This window comes from Cetorhinus maximus, chromosome 14, assembly GCF_964194155.1.
Source record: "Cetorhinus maximus chromosome 14, sCetMax3.hap1.1, whole genome shotgun sequence".
Classification (NCBI taxonomy): Eukaryota; Metazoa; Chordata; class Chondrichthyes; order Lamniformes; family Cetorhinidae; genus Cetorhinus; species Cetorhinus maximus.
In genome coordinates this window covers 42376437-42394511 of record NC_135892.1, presented here as the reverse complement: position 1 = coordinate 42394511, position 18075 = coordinate 42376437, and the positions used below count along the sequence as shown (strand labels likewise).

Here is an 18075-nt window from a genome sequence, read left to right as displayed (position 1 = left end):
TTTCCTACTATATTACATTAAAAAATTACAAATTACATAAAATTAAAGAAGAAATGTCCTGTAGTATTTCAAAAACAACTTATTTTCTTAGGAGGCAAAACTGACCATTCTCTATGTGTGAAAATATTTCCACTTCGCATAAATTAGTAAAGAAAACACTGTAGGCCATCCAATAAGCAATCCAGCCACTCACAGTGGTGTCAGTTTGGAAAAAAGTGAGAAAAATACAATAGTAAATAAAACGATGCACCAATATGCAATAAAGGTTGTGAACTTAGTCCACTTACAACAACGGAAACTTTGAAAGGTTTTTCTTTGAAAAACTAAATCAAAATAAATATTGAGTTTCCCCAATTATGGTTACCTGGGTCTCAAAAATTTAATTTATGCAGCAAAAATAGAGTCCATTGTCCAGCTGATTATGAATCTTAAATTCGGCATCTCCCACCTTATTAATTTTTAACTGAAACAGAAAATGCTGGAAAAACTCAGTAGATCTGACAGAGCGTCTTGTGGAGGGAAAACAGAGGTAAAGTTTAGAGTCAGTATGACTCTTCTTCAGAGGTAAAGAGAAGTAAAAATGTGATGAAATTTATACTGTTTAAGTGGGGTGGAGCAGGTGAAGCTGGATAGAAGGCCAGCGATAGCTGGGGGTAAAGAAGAGTTTGACAAAGATGTCATGAACAAAAGGACAAAGGGGGTGTTAATGGTAGTGGTACGGGCTAAAGGAGGTGCTGATGGTAGCATTAAGGTAAGAAAGCAGAATGTGATAATAGCAGGATAAGGGTAAGCACTTTGGAAAGAACAACATGAACAAGTGACAGATGACCCTGTGGTGGCCTAAAGACAACTGTAGGGGGGCCCACTCAGTATTGAAAGGGTTAATGGAGCAATTGAATTAAACGCTTAGGCCTAAGAGAAAAACACAGCAACCTTGAAGAACAATAGCATCTTGTCTGACCACGATAGCAGGGTGGGCCTTGAGACATTCTATGTGTCTCTCTCTTGGGCCGAATGTAATCAAAGTTGTGATAGTCAAATTATCAACAACTGCACTTGTAGTGTAGGAATGGAAATTTACTGGAACATGGATTGGTCAGTAAACTTATGCAAATAAGTGGATTGAGATGTACAAAATTTACTGATTGGTTGTAAAATGCTTTTAAGCAAGTCTTTGTGTATTCTGCTTTGAGACGGCACAATAGCTCTCGTTGTATTGTTCTCCCTTGTGCACAAGTAATAAATGGGGTTTCTATGTATTAATAATGCCTCGGTGTGATTAATCTCCGACAACCCTAATGGGGGTGGTGTGGAGGAAGGGAACGGTGGTGGGAAAAAAATCGAAAATAGGATAAAAGGTGGGGATAAACATGGAATAAAAATAAATAAAATTAAGTGGATAAAAAAAATAAAAAAGAATATTGAAAAATGGGGATAAAAAAGGGGTGAGGATGGAGGAGATAATTCATGGTCTGAAGTTGTTGAACTCAATGTTAAGTTCGGAAGGCTGTAAAGTGCCTAATCGGAAGGAGGTGCTGTTCCTCCAGTTTGCGTTGGGCTTCACTGGAACATTGCAGCAGGCCAAGAACGGACATGTGGGCACGAGAGCAGGATGATGTGTTGAAATGGCAAGTGACAGGGAGGTCTGGGTCATGCTTGCGGACAGACTGAAGGCTTTTCACAAAGCGGTCGCCCAGTCTGCATTTGGTCTCTCCAATGTAGAGGAGACCGCATTGGGAGCAGCGAATGCAGTAGACTAAATTGAAGGAGGTGCAAGTGAAGCGCTGCTTCACCTGAAAGGAGTGTTTGGGCCCTTGGACAGTGAGGAGGGAGGAGGTAAAGGGACAGGTGCTGCACCCTGTGCGATTGCATGGGAAGGTGGTGTGGGAGGGGGTTGAGGTGTTGGAGGTGACGGAGGAATGGACCAGGGTGTCCCGGAGGGAACGGTCCCTACGGAATGCCGAAGTGGGGGTGAATGTATTTGGTGGTGGCATCATGTTAGAGTTGGTGGAAATGGTGGAGGGTGATCCTTTGAATGTGGCGGCTGGTGGGGTGAAAAGTGAGGACAAGGAGGACCCTGTCATGGTTTTGGGAGGGAGAGGAAGGTGTGAGGGCAGAGGCGCGGGAGATGAGTCAACCACAGTGGATGGGAAACCTCAGTTAAGGAAGAAGGAAGACATGTCAGAAGCACCGTTTTGGAAAGTGCCATCGTTGGAACAGATGTGACGGAGGCGAAGGAACTGAGAGAATGGGATGGAGTCCTTACATTCTGCTTTCTTATCTTAATGTCGCTATCAGCACCTCCTTTAGCCTGTACCACTATCATTAACACCCTCGTTGTCCTTTTGTTCATGACATCTTTGTCAATCTCTCCTTTGCCCCCACCTATCGCTGGCCTTCTGTCCAGCTTCATCTGCTCCAACCCCTTAAACAGCATAAATGGCACCACATTTTTACTTCTCTTTAGTTCTGAAGAAGAGTCATACCGACTCAAAACATTAACTCTTTTTTTCTCTCCACAGATGCTGTTAGATCTGCTGAGTTTTTCCAGCATTTTCTGTTTTTGTGTCAGATTTCCAGCATCTGCAGTATTTTACTTTTATCTTATTCATTTTTATTTTGGGATGGAAGCTGTGCAGAGATAGAACGTTATTATGGTTCAAAGAGATCAGTAGACAACAACTAAAGGATGAAGTTCTATGATTCAAATGCTACATCCTCTTACCATGAAATGTAGCTATAACTTATTGACCAATTAATGAAAGAGGATATAAAAATATAATAAAATTGATTGAGCTTAGCTTAGTGAAACCAACATCCTACAACTCATTAAATCAGGAATATGAGTCACCATATCAGCACAGTGCATTTGGTTTATTTCGTCAGTTATTGATCCTGCAGCAACTATATGTTACAATCTGTGAAACCTAAAATATTGAATATACTAGCTTACCTTATTGAACCATCCAGGATTTTTCTTTTTTGTCATTGCAAGAGTTGTGCCAAAACCTGCTAGCATCCCAGCAGTAGCTACAGAACCAAGGAACAGACTACCTAGCAAAATACCATAAAATATTTAAGATAATTTTCTCATGTTGTACATTTTAGAGAATAAGATAGATAATAGATGAGTTAATGGAAACGATGATTGTGAGTATCTAAACAGTACAGCCTCCAAGAATTGCAATGAAAATGTATTTTCTAATGCTGTGATACTGAATTTTAAGCAATTCAGGAATGCTAAATTTCACAGAAGCTTTGATTTTACCATTACTATTTTGTCTATTCAGTACATTAAAAGAAACTCAAGATTGTAAACGCATGTTATTAAACTCGTGAGACAAGGAAGGTGCCAGGCTAAATTGGGGCAGTGATGGAAATACTAAATTAGCTTCAGCCAGATTGCAAAAATGCAAGGCAGGGGTAGAAGTCACACAGAGTTACACAAAGCCCTAGTTAGAAAACACCTAGAGTACTATGAACATTTTTGGGCACCACACATTAAGGATATACGAGTCTTGGTCTGTCTAACAGGTCAATTTGTGGGTGAAGAGAGTTAGCCTGCTTTCCATGGCTGTGTGCTAGTTTGCTTCATTTTCATCCTACACTGCTAGCAAGCAACAATGCAAAAGAAGGGGCCAAATGTGCAAGTCTCTCCCTGTCAGTACATAGCCTCTCCATCAGCAAGTCATCAGCTGTGCCTCCTCATGCTGACACATGGAAACTGGGTCCCTATTGGCCCCAGGCTAAAGCTTCAGCGAAACTCAGAGGAGGTTTGGCCCCAGACATGCAATGTGCAGGCCCACCAGCAGTGGATATGCTCTCCTGAACCAAACTCCCAGCTATGGGCGAATAGCTCCACTGCCTTGTGGATACCTTAGGAGAGTGGAGGGCTATGGGAATAAACCTCGACAAAAAAATCTGGAGTGGAGCCCAAAGGCTAAACGTATCTATCTAAACATGTCATCTTTCTGGTAACTCCTGCAACCAAGCTGGTACCAAACAGTGCTTTGCGACTCAACTGGGGAGGTCAAGAGAGGGACCCTGATGTTTGGACAGCCCAGGGTCTCCAAACATTTTGCCCAAGTTTGCGCTTGAAACTGGAGTACACTCCAGTTTCACTGCAGAGCATTAGCACAACATGGGAGACGGCAGTTAAGAGTGTTCAGCATAGCTCAACTGGAGTAGTAAAATCGGTTTTATGGGCTGTCTCTGTCAATGAGAGGGACCATTGGCTTCCACTAGTCAGTCACCGCTCACCTCAAGTCAGGCAGCCCCAGACTAACAAGGTGCTGATCTGCCAAGGTCCATCTGTTTCAATGGGTTCTTGGAGTTTAGAGTCTCTGCTCAACAAGTGGACAGAATCTATCATACCAGGCAAACAAATGAAACAAATAAAAAGAAAGAAAATGTCAACTCTTCAACTGACAAGCTGGAACTTCAAGGCCTTGTACATGGGATTGACAGATGACTTGCAGCTGGTTGATAACACGTGTAAGCCAGCTATGATTAACATGGAACTTGATAGGCTGAACATAGCATCCCTTCAAGAGGGCAGGCTCACAGAGCGGCAAGAAAACCATTTGCACTTTCATCCGGCAGAGGGAGAAATCAGAGGAAATGTGTGTGCAAGGTGTAGGATCCACCCCCCCCACCACCACTGTTCTCCTCCACAGAGGTGAAAGACCAGTTCTATGTGGAGCTCAACACTGCTATCAACAGAATCCCCAAGTCAGAACATTTTTACCTACTGGGGATTTCAACGCAAGAGTGAGCATGGACCATGAGGCATGGCCCTCCTGCCTCGCACATCATGGCCTGGGAAAGTTAAGTGAGAATGGACAGAGACAGCTCCAGCTTTGTTGTTATCACAAGCCTTGTGTAACTAACACCTTGTTTCATAACAAACCATAACACAAGGTGTCCTGGAGACATCCAGGATCAGGGCATTGGCACCAGCTGGTCCTGATCATCAGCAGACCTAACTCTCTGAACAGCTTTCTTAACACACGCAGCTACTGCAGCGCTAACTGTGATAACTGCTGTCTCCCATGTTGTGTTAAAGATCTGCAGTGAAACTGGAGTGTCTTCCCCAGGACGCAAGCTTGGGCAAAATATTTGGAGACCCTGGGCTGTCCAAACATCAGGGTCCTTCTCTTGCCCTTCCCGGTTGAGTCCAAAGGAACTCAAAGCACTATGCTTGGTACTGGCTTAGTTGCAGGAGTTACCAGAAAGATGACATGTTTAGATGTGCACCAGGGTCAGGATGTCTTGCAGTTTTTCTCTTTCAAAGCAGAAATGCTATCCTCGTATTATCAGCCATGCTGCCTACAGTTCCTCAACCCAATTGAGCAGGTGCTCTCCGGCATTCCCACACAGAGTACAGAAGTGAAATGGAATATACTTTAAGACACCATCTACAGTACTGCACTCTCAATAAATGAGAAGCAAAAGCAGAAAAATATTATGACTAGTTTGAGGCTAACGTCACTATGATGGAACCTGTCATTGAAGCCAAGCGGCCCACTTACATTAATTACAAGAGACCCAAGCGAGAAGACTCAGAATGCACCAATCACCGCTCAAAGTGAAGTCCAACAGAGTGCTAGGCAGTGCACCAATAACCACAACTTTGCTAGGATAATCAGATGTCCTTTGACACAGGACATTAAGCAGCGTGCGTGAAGGGATCAAAAAGACAACAGGTCAATCAGCAAAAAATCAGCTCCATTGAAAACAAAGGCAGAGGAGCTCATCACCAACTGCAATAAACAGTTGCAGGTGGGTGGAACACTATCTTACACTGTCCCCGAGCAAGCTCCAGACATCATAGAATGCCACTTTCCAAAACAGTGCTTCTGACATGTCTTTCCCCCCCATAGTGGTGGACAGGGCCCTCAACCGTGTCCGACCCATCTCCTGCGCCTCTGCCCTCATACCTTCCTCTCCCTCCCAGAACCATGATAAGGTCCCCTTTGTCCTCACTTATCATCCCACCAGCCTCCGTATTCAAAGGAGCATCCTCAGCCAACTGCAGCATGATGCCACCACCAAATACATCTTCCCTTCACCACCCCGTCGGCATTCCTTAGGGACCATTCCCTCCGGGACACCCTGGTCCACTCCTGCATCACCCCCAACACTTCAACCCCCTCCCACTGCACCTTCCCATGCAATCACAGAGGGTGCAACACCTGCCCCTTTACTTCATGCCTCCTCATCGTCCAAGGGCCCAAACACTCCTTTCAAGTGAGGCAGCAATTCACTTGCACCTCCCTCAATTTGGTCTACTGCATTTGCTGCTCCCAATGCGGTCTCCTCTACATTGGAGAGACCGAACGCAGACTGGGTAACCGCTTTGCGGAACACCTTCAGTCTGTCCGCAAGCATGACCAGGCCTTCCTTTCGCTTGCCATTTCAACACACCAGCCTGCTCTCATGCCCACATGTCCGTCCTTGGCCTGCTGCAATGTTCCAGTGAAGCCCAACGCAAACTGCAGGAATAACACCTCATCTTCCGATTAGGCACTTTACAGCCTTCCAGACATAACATTTAAGTTCTACAACTTCAGACCATGAACTCTCTCCTCCATCCTCAACCGTTTTTGATCCCCTTTTTTCAATATTCATTTTTTCTCCCCACTTTTTAAATTATTTTAAAAAAATTTATTTCCATTTTTACTCATTTTTTTAGCCCCAGCTTTTAGCCTATTTTCGATTTTTTTTCCCACTGCCGTACCCTCCCCCTACCTCACCCCCACTAGGGTCACCTGTCACTTTCCAGAATGCTTACCCTGGTCCGGCCATTATCACATTCTACTCTTCCTACTTTTAATGTCACCATTAGCACCTCCTTTAGCCAGTATCACCACCATCAACACCCCTTTGACCTTTTGTTTATGACATCTTATGCAATCTCTCCTTTGCCTCCACCCATCTATAGCTCGCCTTCTATACAGCTTCATCTGTTCCACCCCCCCTTAAATAGTATATATTTCACCACATTTCTACTTCCCTTTAGCTCTGAAGAGTCATATGGACTCGAAACATTAACTCTGTCTTTCTGCCACAGTGCACCAAGGGACTGGGAACTGTTTAAATCCCTAGGGCTGTACAGCTCAAAAGAAAAGGTTGTAAATGATTGTAGTATTGTTTTGTACTGATGCACCTGGTGATACATTTTGTAAAAGTTGAACCTGATTGTACCCTTGTAATGGTGTTTTTGAAATGGTTTGGAATGTGGTTGAAGATATTTTATGAATAAAGTATATTTTTGCAAAAAAAAAAATTAACTCTGTCTTTCTCTCCACAGATGCTGTCAGACCTGCTGAGTTTTTCCAGCATTTTTTGTTTTTGTTTCAGATTTCCAGCATCCGCAGTGTTTTGCCTTTATCTTAATGTTTAATTCACTGCCACTTCTCTTCCAGGAATGCCTAACTTGAAGAAGTACTCCTCTTCTCTCTGACAGGATTTCCGCTTGTCTATTTTGCCCTGTTTGCCTTCATTGTTTTCCATTTCCCTCCTGGTGTTTGACAAGGTGTTTACTAAAACTCGCTTTCACAGCCACGTTTCCTTCCTCCGTGACTGTCTCCATCTCTGACTTACCCATGAGGATTCCAACTGAAGTTCCATCCCTCATGTTTCGAATCCTCCCAGGATTACAGGTATCTCCGGGACATACAACACTCCTCGGACTGCTGTCCTTGCAACATCCTGAGATCCACACTCAGTGCCATGCGCCACCATATGAACACACTCGACCTCCCTCCAGCAGCACCGACTCACTCTATCTCAAAGCTGTCCTTGCCCCCAGTTTCATTTTATTCTTCGTCTCATCCGATGCCTTAACAAGAAACTATGTCTCTTTCTTTCGGGTGTTAAGGAACGCAAGCTCCAACAACTCATTGATACCAATGCCCATCCAGGACCCTCCACCTCTTCCCGTCCCTCTGACCACATCCCGTCTTCTAATCCCTGCCCTTGCCATGTATTCACCATATCCTCTGACCTTCCCCTCTCTGGTGCTGAACGTTCAGTACTCAAAGGTCTCGGTTTCATACCCTTATTCCCTCACCTCAATGAATTCTAGGCTCGTTACAATGCTGAGCTCTTCTTCCGCCGCCTTCGTCTCTGTGCTCACTTCTTTGGGCAGGAGTCCTCCCCCCGTTCCATGGATCCTTTCACCCGCCTCCAGTATTCTCTATCCACCTGGGCGCCTCCGTCTGGCCTTGATCTTTTCATTGAGAGCTGTCAGCGTGACATCGGCCATCTCAATTTCTCTGCTCCTCTCACCTACTCTAACCGGTCTCCTTCTGAACTTGCCACACTGGTCTCCTTCTGAACTTGCCACACTCCGTTTTCTCAGGTCCAACCTTGACTTCGTTATCAAATCTGCTGACAAGGGTGGTGCTGTTGTTGTCTGGCGTACTGGCCTTTGCCTCGCAGAGGCTGAGCACCAACTCTCAGACACTTCCTCCTACCTGCCCCTGGACCACCACCGAACACCAAACCATTGTAATTGACCTCATCTCCTCTGGAGATTTTCCCTCCACAGCTTCCAACCTCAGGCAGCCTACTTCTACCTCCTCCCCAAAAACTACAAAGGGGACTGTCCCGGTAGAGTGATCGTGTCAGCCTGTTCCTGCCCCACTCATTTTTTCTTATCTTGACTCCATTCTCTCTCCCCTTATCAGTCCCTTCCCACCTAAATCTGCGATTCCTCTTATGGCCCTAACTGCCTCCTCTTCACCATGGACGTCCAATCCCTCTACACCTCCAGCCCCCACCAGGATGGTCTGAGGGCTCTCCGCTTCTTCCTTGAACAGAAACCCGAACAATCCCCATCCACCACCACTCTTCTCCGCCTGGCTGAACTTGTTCTCACTGAACAATTTCCCCTTAAACTTGTCTCGCTTCCTCCAAATAAAAGGTGTGGCTATGGGTACCCGCATGGGCCCCAGTTATGCCTGTCTCTTTATGGGAAATGTGAAACATTCCGTGTTTCGGTCCTACTCAGGCCCCCTCCCACAACTCTTTTTTCAGTACATCGATGACTATTTCGGTGCCGTTTCATGCTCTTGTCTGGACCTGGAAAAACTTATCAATTTTGCTTTTAATTTCCATCCCTCCCTCACTTTCACGTGGCCCATCTCTGACATTTCCCTTCCCTTCCTTGACCTCTCTGTCTCAATTTCAGGTGATAGGCTGTCCACCAATATTCATTACAATCTCACCGACTCCCACAGCTACCTCGACTACAGCTCCTCACACCCCGCTTCCTGTAAGGACTCCATCCCATTCTCTCAGTTCCTTCGCCTCCGTCGCATCTGTTCTGATGATGCCACTTTCAAAATCAGTTCCTCTGACATGTCTTCCTTCTTCCTTAACTGAAATTTTCCACCCACGGTGGTTGACAGGGCCCTCAACCGTGTCCGGCCCATCTCCTGCGCATCCGCCCTCACACCTTCTTCTCCCTCCCAGAAACATGATAGGGTCCTCCTTGTCCTTACGTATCACCCCACCAGCCTCCGCATTCAAAGGATCATCATCCTCCTCCATTTCCGCCAACTGCAGAATGATGCCACCACCAAACACATATTCCCTTCACCCCCCCGGCGGCATTCCGTAGGGATCGTTCCCTCCGTGACACCCTGGTCCGCTCTTCCATCACTCCCTACACCTCAACCCCCTCCCACGGCACCTTCCCATGCAACCGCAGAAATGCAACACCTGCTCCTTTACTTCCCCTCTCCTCATCGTCCAAGGGCCTAAACACTCATTTCAAGTGAAGCAGCATTTCACTTGCACTTCCCTCAACTTAGTCTACTGCATTCATTGCTCCCAATGCGGTTTCCTCTACATTGGAGAGACCAAACGCAGATTGGATGACCGCTTTGCAGAACACCTTTGGTCTGTCCGCAAGCATTACCCAGACCTCCCTGTCGCTTGCCATTTCAACACTCCACCCTGCTCTCATGCCCACATGTCCGTCCTTGGCTTGCTGCATTGTTCCAGTGAAGCTCAACGCAAACTAACTAGGCACTTTACAGCCTTCCGGACTAAATATTGAGTTCAACAATTTTAGATCATGAATTCTCCCCTCCATGCCCACCCCCTTTCCGATTTTCCCCCTCCTTTTTGTTTTTTTCAATAATTTATGTAGATTTTTCTTTTCCCACCTATTTCCATTATTTTAAAATGTATTTCCATCCATTGTTATATCTCTACCTTTTAGCGTTTTTCGATTCCTTCACCCCACCCCCACTAGAGCTATCTGTACCTTGCTCGTCCTGCTTTCTACCCTTAATTAGCACATTCCTTTAGATAATATTACCACCTTCAACAGCTCTTTGTCCTTTTGTTTGTGACATCTTTTGGTTATCTCCACCTATCACTGGCCCTCTATCCTGCTCTTCTTGTCCCAACCCCCCCCCCCCCCCCCCTTAAACCAGCTTATATTTCACCCCTTTTCTATTTTTCCTTAGTTCTGTTGAAGAGTCATGTGGACTCGAAACGTTAACTGTGCTCCTCTCCACAGATGCTGCCAGACCTGCCGAGTTTTTCCAGGTATTTTTGTTTTCGTTTCAAAAGAACATAGGCAAGTTGGTGGAACGGGTGGACAAGTGGCAAATGAAATTCAATGTAAAGAAGTGTGAAGTGATTTATTTGGTAGGAAGAATGAAGAGAGACAATATAAAACAAAGGATACAATTCTAATGGGAGTGCAGGGGCAAACAGACCTGGGTGTATATGTGCATAAATCGTTGAAGGTGGCAGGACAGGTTGAGAGTGCAGTTAATAAAGCACACAGGCTTTATTAATAGGGGTATATAGTACAAAAGCAAGGAAGTGATGTTAAAGTAGTATAGAACACTAGTTTGGCCTCAATTTGAGCATTGGATCCAGTTCCGGATGCCACACTTTAGGCATTAGAGAGAGTGCATAAAATATTTACAAGAATGGTCCCAGGGATGAGGAACTTTGGTTACATAGATAGATTGGAGAAGTTGAGGCTGGTTTCTTTGGAGAGAAGATCTGGTACAGGTATTCAAGATCATGAGGGGTCTGGACAGAGTAGGTAGGAAAAACAGTTCCACTAGTGTAAGGATCGAGAACAATGGGGCACGAATTTAAAATGATTATCAAAAGAAGCAATGGAGACACGAGGAAAAACTTTTTCACATAGTGAGTGGTTGGAAAATGGAACACTTTGCCAGAGTGTGGTAGAAACAGGTTTAATCAAGGCATGCAAGAAGGAATTGGATTATCTGAAAAAGACGAATGTACAAGATTATGGGGAGTAGCACTAGGTAAAATGCTCCTTCAGGGAGTCGGCACAGACATGATGGCTTCCTGTGCCATAACAATTCTGTGATTCTGAGAGTCTGAGAGCTAGCATGTCAGAGGGGAAAACCTTTGAACAATCCATTTGTATTCTACTTTGCACACGCTTTGACCGGAAAGACATCAGTCAAAAATTATGACTAGTCGTAATTTTTGTATGCTGCTGATCATTTTTAAGCGTCACCGTTATCCAACGAGAATGCCAGAGCAAAAGCAGAATAGCAAAGCAACAACGTAAAGCAAAAGTGTACTTCAACAAGCAAACACAAGCAAGGAAACCATGATTTGAAGTTGGAGATTGGGTTTACATCAAATGACCAAATCATGACCACAAGCTGGCATCATCTCTATCAGACTACGTGGTTGCTCAGTGCCAATGCTTATCTGTTGCATCACAACAGAAAGTGGAACACAAAACGCTCGATAGCGAGCAGAGCAGGATACTGAGGGTAGCGGTTTATGAGGATCTATTTCATTTTCCGATGAGTGACCAATGTTCATCATCTGCCTCATCGAGGTGATCACGTGCAAACACCTCAAATTTACAGATTTCAGCGCTGTCCAGGTGATCAGAACCACACAGCACTCAAGCGGTGGTCTAACCAATACACGTAAAAACTCTCAACATTTATATAAGCAACTTCCAAAAAGAGAAAATCTTAGCATACAAGTATTGAAATAAAATAAAATACATTTACCTTTAATCATTTGCATTTTACTTTCCGCAGTGGACCCGAGTGTCTCGTTGTGGGCCTGTGGAACGGGGTCTCTCATAACACAACCACATTTAATCTCTCCCAGACTGACCGTGGTTTTGTCAGTCGCCATCTCTAAATTTCCCCGATTTGACCGAAACCAAAGTTTTTTTTTCCCCTATTTGCCCGTTTACTTTAACATAAAAATCTCGAATGCAACCTGACAACTTCTAGCACGCATTCTTTGACGAGCTAACAACAAATCAACCCTCGTTCCTCGTAGTATTTATTTGTTATTGCTGCAATTCTCCACTTTACATTTCTACCAATCTCTACTACAAAGAAACCTTCGGTTCTTCGGCAGACAGAACAAGCGCACCGATGTTCATTGGTGACCGATAATAACCTGGGGAGCCGAGGCCCCCGCGCACACACGGACTGAGGTTAATGAGCTGCTCATGCCAGATCACATGACCAGCCTCACGGCAGCATGGGAAATGTAGTTTTCCCCGTGATTTTTGGCTAATAACTTCGGGTATGAGCCATCTTGTATGGACTACGATTCCCAGAATGCTGCAGAGCGGTGTGCTGTGGATAGGTGACTGGGCTGCTGTGTTGTGCTGGATAGTCAGGGTCCGGTTTGTCTCTGTTCTTCCGGACTTTGAGAGTCAGGTGGCGGCAGTGGGCGCCGTTTCCTTTCTCTGATTATCACTGTTTCCCTCGAGCAGGTTTCCGTCTTGTACGGCTGTTCTGATTGGTTATTCCGAAGGCTGCTGTTAGCTTCAGTTGAAGAGGATATTTGGAGAGTCCCCTTTTGATGGTGTCATTTTTAAACAGAAGACATTGCCCGGGGCTGGATCGCTGCTGCGGTGAAAACGGAAGGAGTTGTTTACAGAGTGTGTCCGTGTTCAGGAGGCAGCAACGATCCAAAATCCACCCCCCCTCTCCCCACGCTCCCCTTCCCTCCCCCCTCCCCTCCAGGAGCCATTTTTCGTGCTGAAAATTCGCTTCGGAAATGCGGCGGCTAACTGGAAACAACGCCGGCCTGAGGTCTGTCTGTTTTCATTTTGAAACCAGTTAACATCTTTACTGCTGGCACATTAAGTTTCAAGGCGGGCGGCAATCACGCCCATGGGTGAGAAAGACCGAGAAGCGATTCATCAATCGGCGCACACATGGACACCGAATTGTGAAACGGCTGTTTGAAGACATCCCCATTATTTATAAACATCGAGGAAAGTGGTTCGGTCCCCGAGGGCTCAGGATTGTGAGGGGCTCCTCTTAAGTTTCTTTTGTTAAATTCGTAAAAGGCGGCTCTGGAGTGAACCTGAATATGTAGAATCACATATTGGTGAAATATTGAAACGATTTCATGTGGCAGTTTTTAACATTTTTATTAACGGAAAATTTATTAAGAAAATCAGATTGATTTAAAGCAGGACTCGCATCAGGTGCGTCAGATATTGGCAGGACAATTCTGTTTGGATATCAGGAAAAAAACGGGGTTGTTTTGATTTGTTTCAATAATCATTTGGAGTCAAAATGTAATTGGAACCAACAGCAAAATGTGAGCCCCGGGGTGAAATGAATACAAACCTATAATAGTGCTGGATGTTAACATGCGAGTCGACACAGACGGCGAGGAAATCCGTACATATCCAGGGTTGGGATATTATCGTGTTCCCAATATTCACTTATTTTAAATAATTGTCTTTCTTTCGGGACTGAGAGATAACAATCCACGCATTGATGCCGCCCCCGATGAAACAGTGCGAATACAGTCAGATTACTACGCAGAGCTCGTCACCCATGGAGTCTCCCAAAAAGAAGAAAATTCCGCGGAGGAAATGGGAAGTTTTCCCGGGAAGAAATAAATTTCACTGCGATGGCAGGATCATGATGGCCAGGCAAACTGGAGTCTTCTATCTGACACTTGTCTTAATTGTGGTCACCAGTGGACTTTTCTTTGCATTCGAGTAAGTAATGTTGATTCATAATTTCACTTGTTTTTATGGTTTTTAAAACGCTTGAAATCTACTTTTCCTAGATGTGGAATAATAGTAAATACATCTGTTGGTTTGCAGTAAAATATGTTTCAAACTGAGAAAACGTCACACAAGCAGGTTGTTTAATATTTTTGTTGCAGTTACACGTTGTATTCTGTAGGGTGTCAAAAGTGTGAATTGTCTTCTAGTCTAATGTGCATATGATCCAATGATCCAAACATGGTACAGTTACCCATGGCATAGTGTTTTTGTTCGAAGTTTTCTCATCAACTCTGCAATGGGGTTGAAAAGATGCATGTTGTCTCCTTGGAGTAAAATATTCCCTAATTGCGTCAAAGCAATGGTGAGGTGAATGTCACTGGCCGTTATTTATGTGCAACTAGTGTTGCTTCAGGCAAGGGGACGGAAATAAGGTTAAACTCAAAAATCCAAAATTGGTTATCTCAGTTGTGCTGCTCTTGCCATTAGCTTAGCGTAAACCACATGTGGCTGACTGGCTCAAGCTTGAAATGCATTGAGCTTTTGTGAGATTGCTCAATTTGTTTAGTAGATTCTAAGTAATCTGGCCACAATAAGTTGTCTCTTGTACATTCCCACCTGAGTACCTTTTTAATGATGTGATCAGTGTTAATTACTGCGAAGAAGCCTCTCTGGTTCTGTAAATTAACTATTACAATTGTGGAGTCTCATTCCTTTAAGGCTTTAGTTATTGGAGATTTTAAAAATGCCAAATTTCAAATTAAAAAGCTTTCATTTTTCCTTTGTTTTTCCTCCCTCTTAAACCACTCTTGCATTTCCTTTATTTCTTTCTGTACCCAATTGACATTAAATTCACCCACTCTAATTTACACTTCCTTCTCAGTTCTTGCATTGTTCATTTCACAATCCTTCAATCGGATTGGATAAGCACTTGCTTGCTTTGTTTACTCAGACTTGGATGCCCAGGTTGCATTTGTGCTGTTACCAACTTGTACTTTCAGCAACTTGCCATGCAAAAAGCATAACGCATAAATGTGGTTGGAATTAGGGGATGTCAGAATCAACTGAACCTTTACCCCCTTTACTCTCAAGTTCTGAAATGATTTGAAGTGATATCCTCATAGGTGATCGTGGTTATATTTTATTCAGCATAAATAGGACAGGACACACCATGTTTGAGCAGTAGTATCAAAGCACAACAGCCCTAGGTAGAAGAATGATCTCCATGTGACTATCCCTAATGGCTGTGCCTCAGGAACCATTGCATTTGTCATCATACCTCTCTCTGCACCTTAAGTGTTTAGGGCACTCTTGCTACATAACAAAGCCTATGAAAACTGATTTAACCCAATCATTACCCTGTTGTGATTTGAGCTGCCCAATTGCAAGAGATGTTAAGTACCCATCTGCCTGCCCAAGTAGTGTTTCATGACTCCTGTTTATTTCACTCTTGGATCCTTATCAGCATGTGACATTTCAAGGCTAGTGCCTGGCGGAAGCATGGAAAACATGGTGGCCTTGGCACTCTGATGTCTTGTTTAGGATTCAAAGCACTATTGTTTCCATGCCTTGTGTCTGAGCCTCTTGAATTCTACTGAGATGTTGACCTTTCAGTTCTCGCACGGCAGCTAGTCTGTTTTCATGTTCTGCTTGAATTTCAGTTCCAGTTTATCTTACCATTTAGTTCCTTTTAAACATTTAGGGTCAATAAAACACTTGGTTAATGAAGCACAATTTCCCACCATGTCACCTTTCAGTCACTTTTTTATCCAGAGTAGAGTCAAAATATAGTTCAGTATAAGCATTGTACCACAAATGGTGAAAAGTCTAATTTAAAATCAGCCAGTCACAGAATTTAAGTTAACACTCCTGAATTATCAAGGAAATCCTTGTAGGGATTTCCTAATGTGCAAGGGGAAGTCCAACTAAGAGCAGGTAACATTTGATATACTGCTACAGCAAAATTTGTTCCATTATTAGAAACTGTCCTTAGAAACTGTCCCTTATTAGTGATATAGGTATATTTTTGGCATGCAGAAATATTAGCCCCCCTATTGAAACTGTTGGAAGTCAGTGGTTAAAGTGAAATTTAAAAGATGGCACAATCCTTACAATAATTTGACTGTCCAGAACCTTTGACATCAAAAATTATGGAGGGTAAGGTTAATAGTGGTATGGAGGGCAACCATAGTAACAAGGATGGCAGGTAGTTTCATGAAATAAATTAACCACTCTAATATATTCCCCTCCCACACTTTCAAATTAAATCTTCCCATTAATGAAAAAAGCTTCTTCAAATAAAGATATCTTGACCCTAAACCAAAGTCAAACCTAACCCCACCATAAAGCAGAACTTAATTTCTCTACCATAAGTACCCAGTGAGACAAGATTTATAACAGTCCTTATGGAGATTTGAGAAAGTACTGGAGATCGAGATGTGGATGCAGATCTGCTTCACCTCTATTTTAAGGACTGTTGAAAGCAACTGCTAAGAGAACAGGAAAAAAACACTACTTTTTAAAAAAAAACTTCTTTCTCCACAGGTTTAATAGTTTCTGGTGGTTGTATCCAATCAACTTGCACTCAGCTCTCCCAGTGTTGCTAATACCATAACTCTCAGAATATATTAGGCCCTCAAATATACACATGCTCTGGTTTTTGTGAACGAAGAGTCAAATTTGCCTTATCGCCATGCATAATATACACCTGGGCTTTTGCAATACTGTGGTCAAAATGACACTCTATTGGCAAAAGTAGTGATCAAGCCTGATTAAGCTAAAGGACCCATTTCCACCATAGTTTAAGTGGCCGGTTCTCACATCTACACAATGTGCAATACTCAACTAGACCGAATGAGGCCACAATGTTTATCGATTGATTGAATGTAGAATGTGACATGCATAAAGCAGAATTCTTTGTACTAATGTTTTGAGTTTAAAATTTAAGCCATCAACATAGCAGAGGAAAGAAGTTACATGGCAGCCTTGAAAGTTAAGGTGATGGAATTTCCTGAAAACCATGGTAACAGAGTTGCAGCATGGGAATGCAATGTGATTAAGGCAAACACTAGGCTTTGAAACTCAAAGGACAAGTTGAAGTCCCAAGGCAAGCAAATCAAAGCTCCTAGACATGAAAGAAAGGCTCAGCACCCACAGCTCAAGCAACGATTTCTGGAATATATTCACCAACGTCGAGCAAATTGATGTGCAGTCAGCAATGTAAAAATTTGTTTGAAAGCCCTTTAAATCATGAAAGGTTTTGACCCCTGTATTACCTTTAAAACATCTCTGAAATGGTTTGACCTCTTCATGCAAAGACACATGCGATGCAATTCGATCTCGCAACACACCCGATGATTTTGAAAACCATGTGAGTACCAGCATCATGTCATTTATATAATGCTGTGTAAGCAACATGATAGTGCCTCCACATTGTTAATGCAGATCAGACACCCCAAACATTTGACGTTTCTGTTGAGTCAAACCATGGCTATCAAAGGGGAAAAATTGGGGCACCTTAAAATCAACTGGCAGCGAACAGAATAATTTCACCATGATATTTGGAGCATGTGGAGATGGGGAAAGGATGCCACCATATATTATCTTCAAAATAAAACTGCTAAAGAATATCGCACGGCTATGAGGCATGATCATTCATGAACATGAAAAGGGTTTGATACTTGAAGGCTTGACCAAGGACTGGTTGCGTAACGTGGAGCAAAGGTCCGACTTGGGAATGTTGTATGCTGGCCCTTGATGATTTTAGGTGTCATCAAATGTCATGCATCAGCGATATCCTAGATGATAATCACAGAATCTCACAGTGCAGAAGAGGCCCTTCGGTCCATCAAGTCTGCACCGGCATGTGAGAAACAACTGACCTACCTACCTAATCCCATATAGAATCACACAGATCTTGTCATCATTCCTGGGGCATGACAGGCCAGTTGCAAGTGATTAATGTCAGCTGCACCTAACCATTTAAACAGCAAATGTGCCAAAAATGGAATGAGTGGCTCTACTTTGGAGCATATGTGTATGTACTGTTGGGG

General features: G+C 43.6%; 2 protein-coding genes across 9 annotated transcripts in view; one reads left to right on the top strand and one right to left on the bottom strand.

Moving 5' to 3' along the window:
• tmem242 (transmembrane protein 242) overlaps window positions 1–12740 on the bottom strand; it is a 39074-nt gene extending 26334 nt beyond the window's left edge. Inside the window, exons 1-2 of one of the 2 annotated variants that reach the window (XR_013578669.1) lie at window positions 12042–12501; window positions 2954–3054 (exon numbers count right to left, since the gene is read on the bottom strand). Coding sequence is in view for 1 of the 2 variants with exons in the window: in XM_078556856.1 (XP_078412982.1) it covers window positions 2954–3054; window positions 12042–12171 (231 nt within the window). In the remaining variant the exon portion in view is untranslated. Of the gene's footprint in view, window positions 1–2953; window positions 3055–12041 lie in introns of both variants that reach the window. The other variant, XM_078556856.1, reaches the window with a different exon arrangement.
• A 6-nt stretch (window positions 12741–12746) lies between these two features.
• zdhhc14 (zDHHC palmitoyltransferase 14) overlaps window positions 12747–18075 on the top strand; it is a 233197-nt gene continuing 227868 nt past the window's right edge. For 3 of the 7 annotated variants that reach the window (XR_013578667.1, XM_078556855.1, XM_078556854.1), the window contains exon 1: window positions 12748–14014. Coding sequence is in view for 5 of the 7 variants with exons in the window: in XM_078556855.1 (XP_078412981.1) it covers window positions 13788–14014 (227 nt within the window). In the remaining 2 variants the exon portion in view is untranslated. Of the gene's footprint in view, window positions 14015–18075 lie in introns of all 7 variants that reach the window. The other 4 variants (XM_078556851.1, XM_078556850.1, XM_078556852.1 and 1 more) reach the window with 3 other exon arrangements.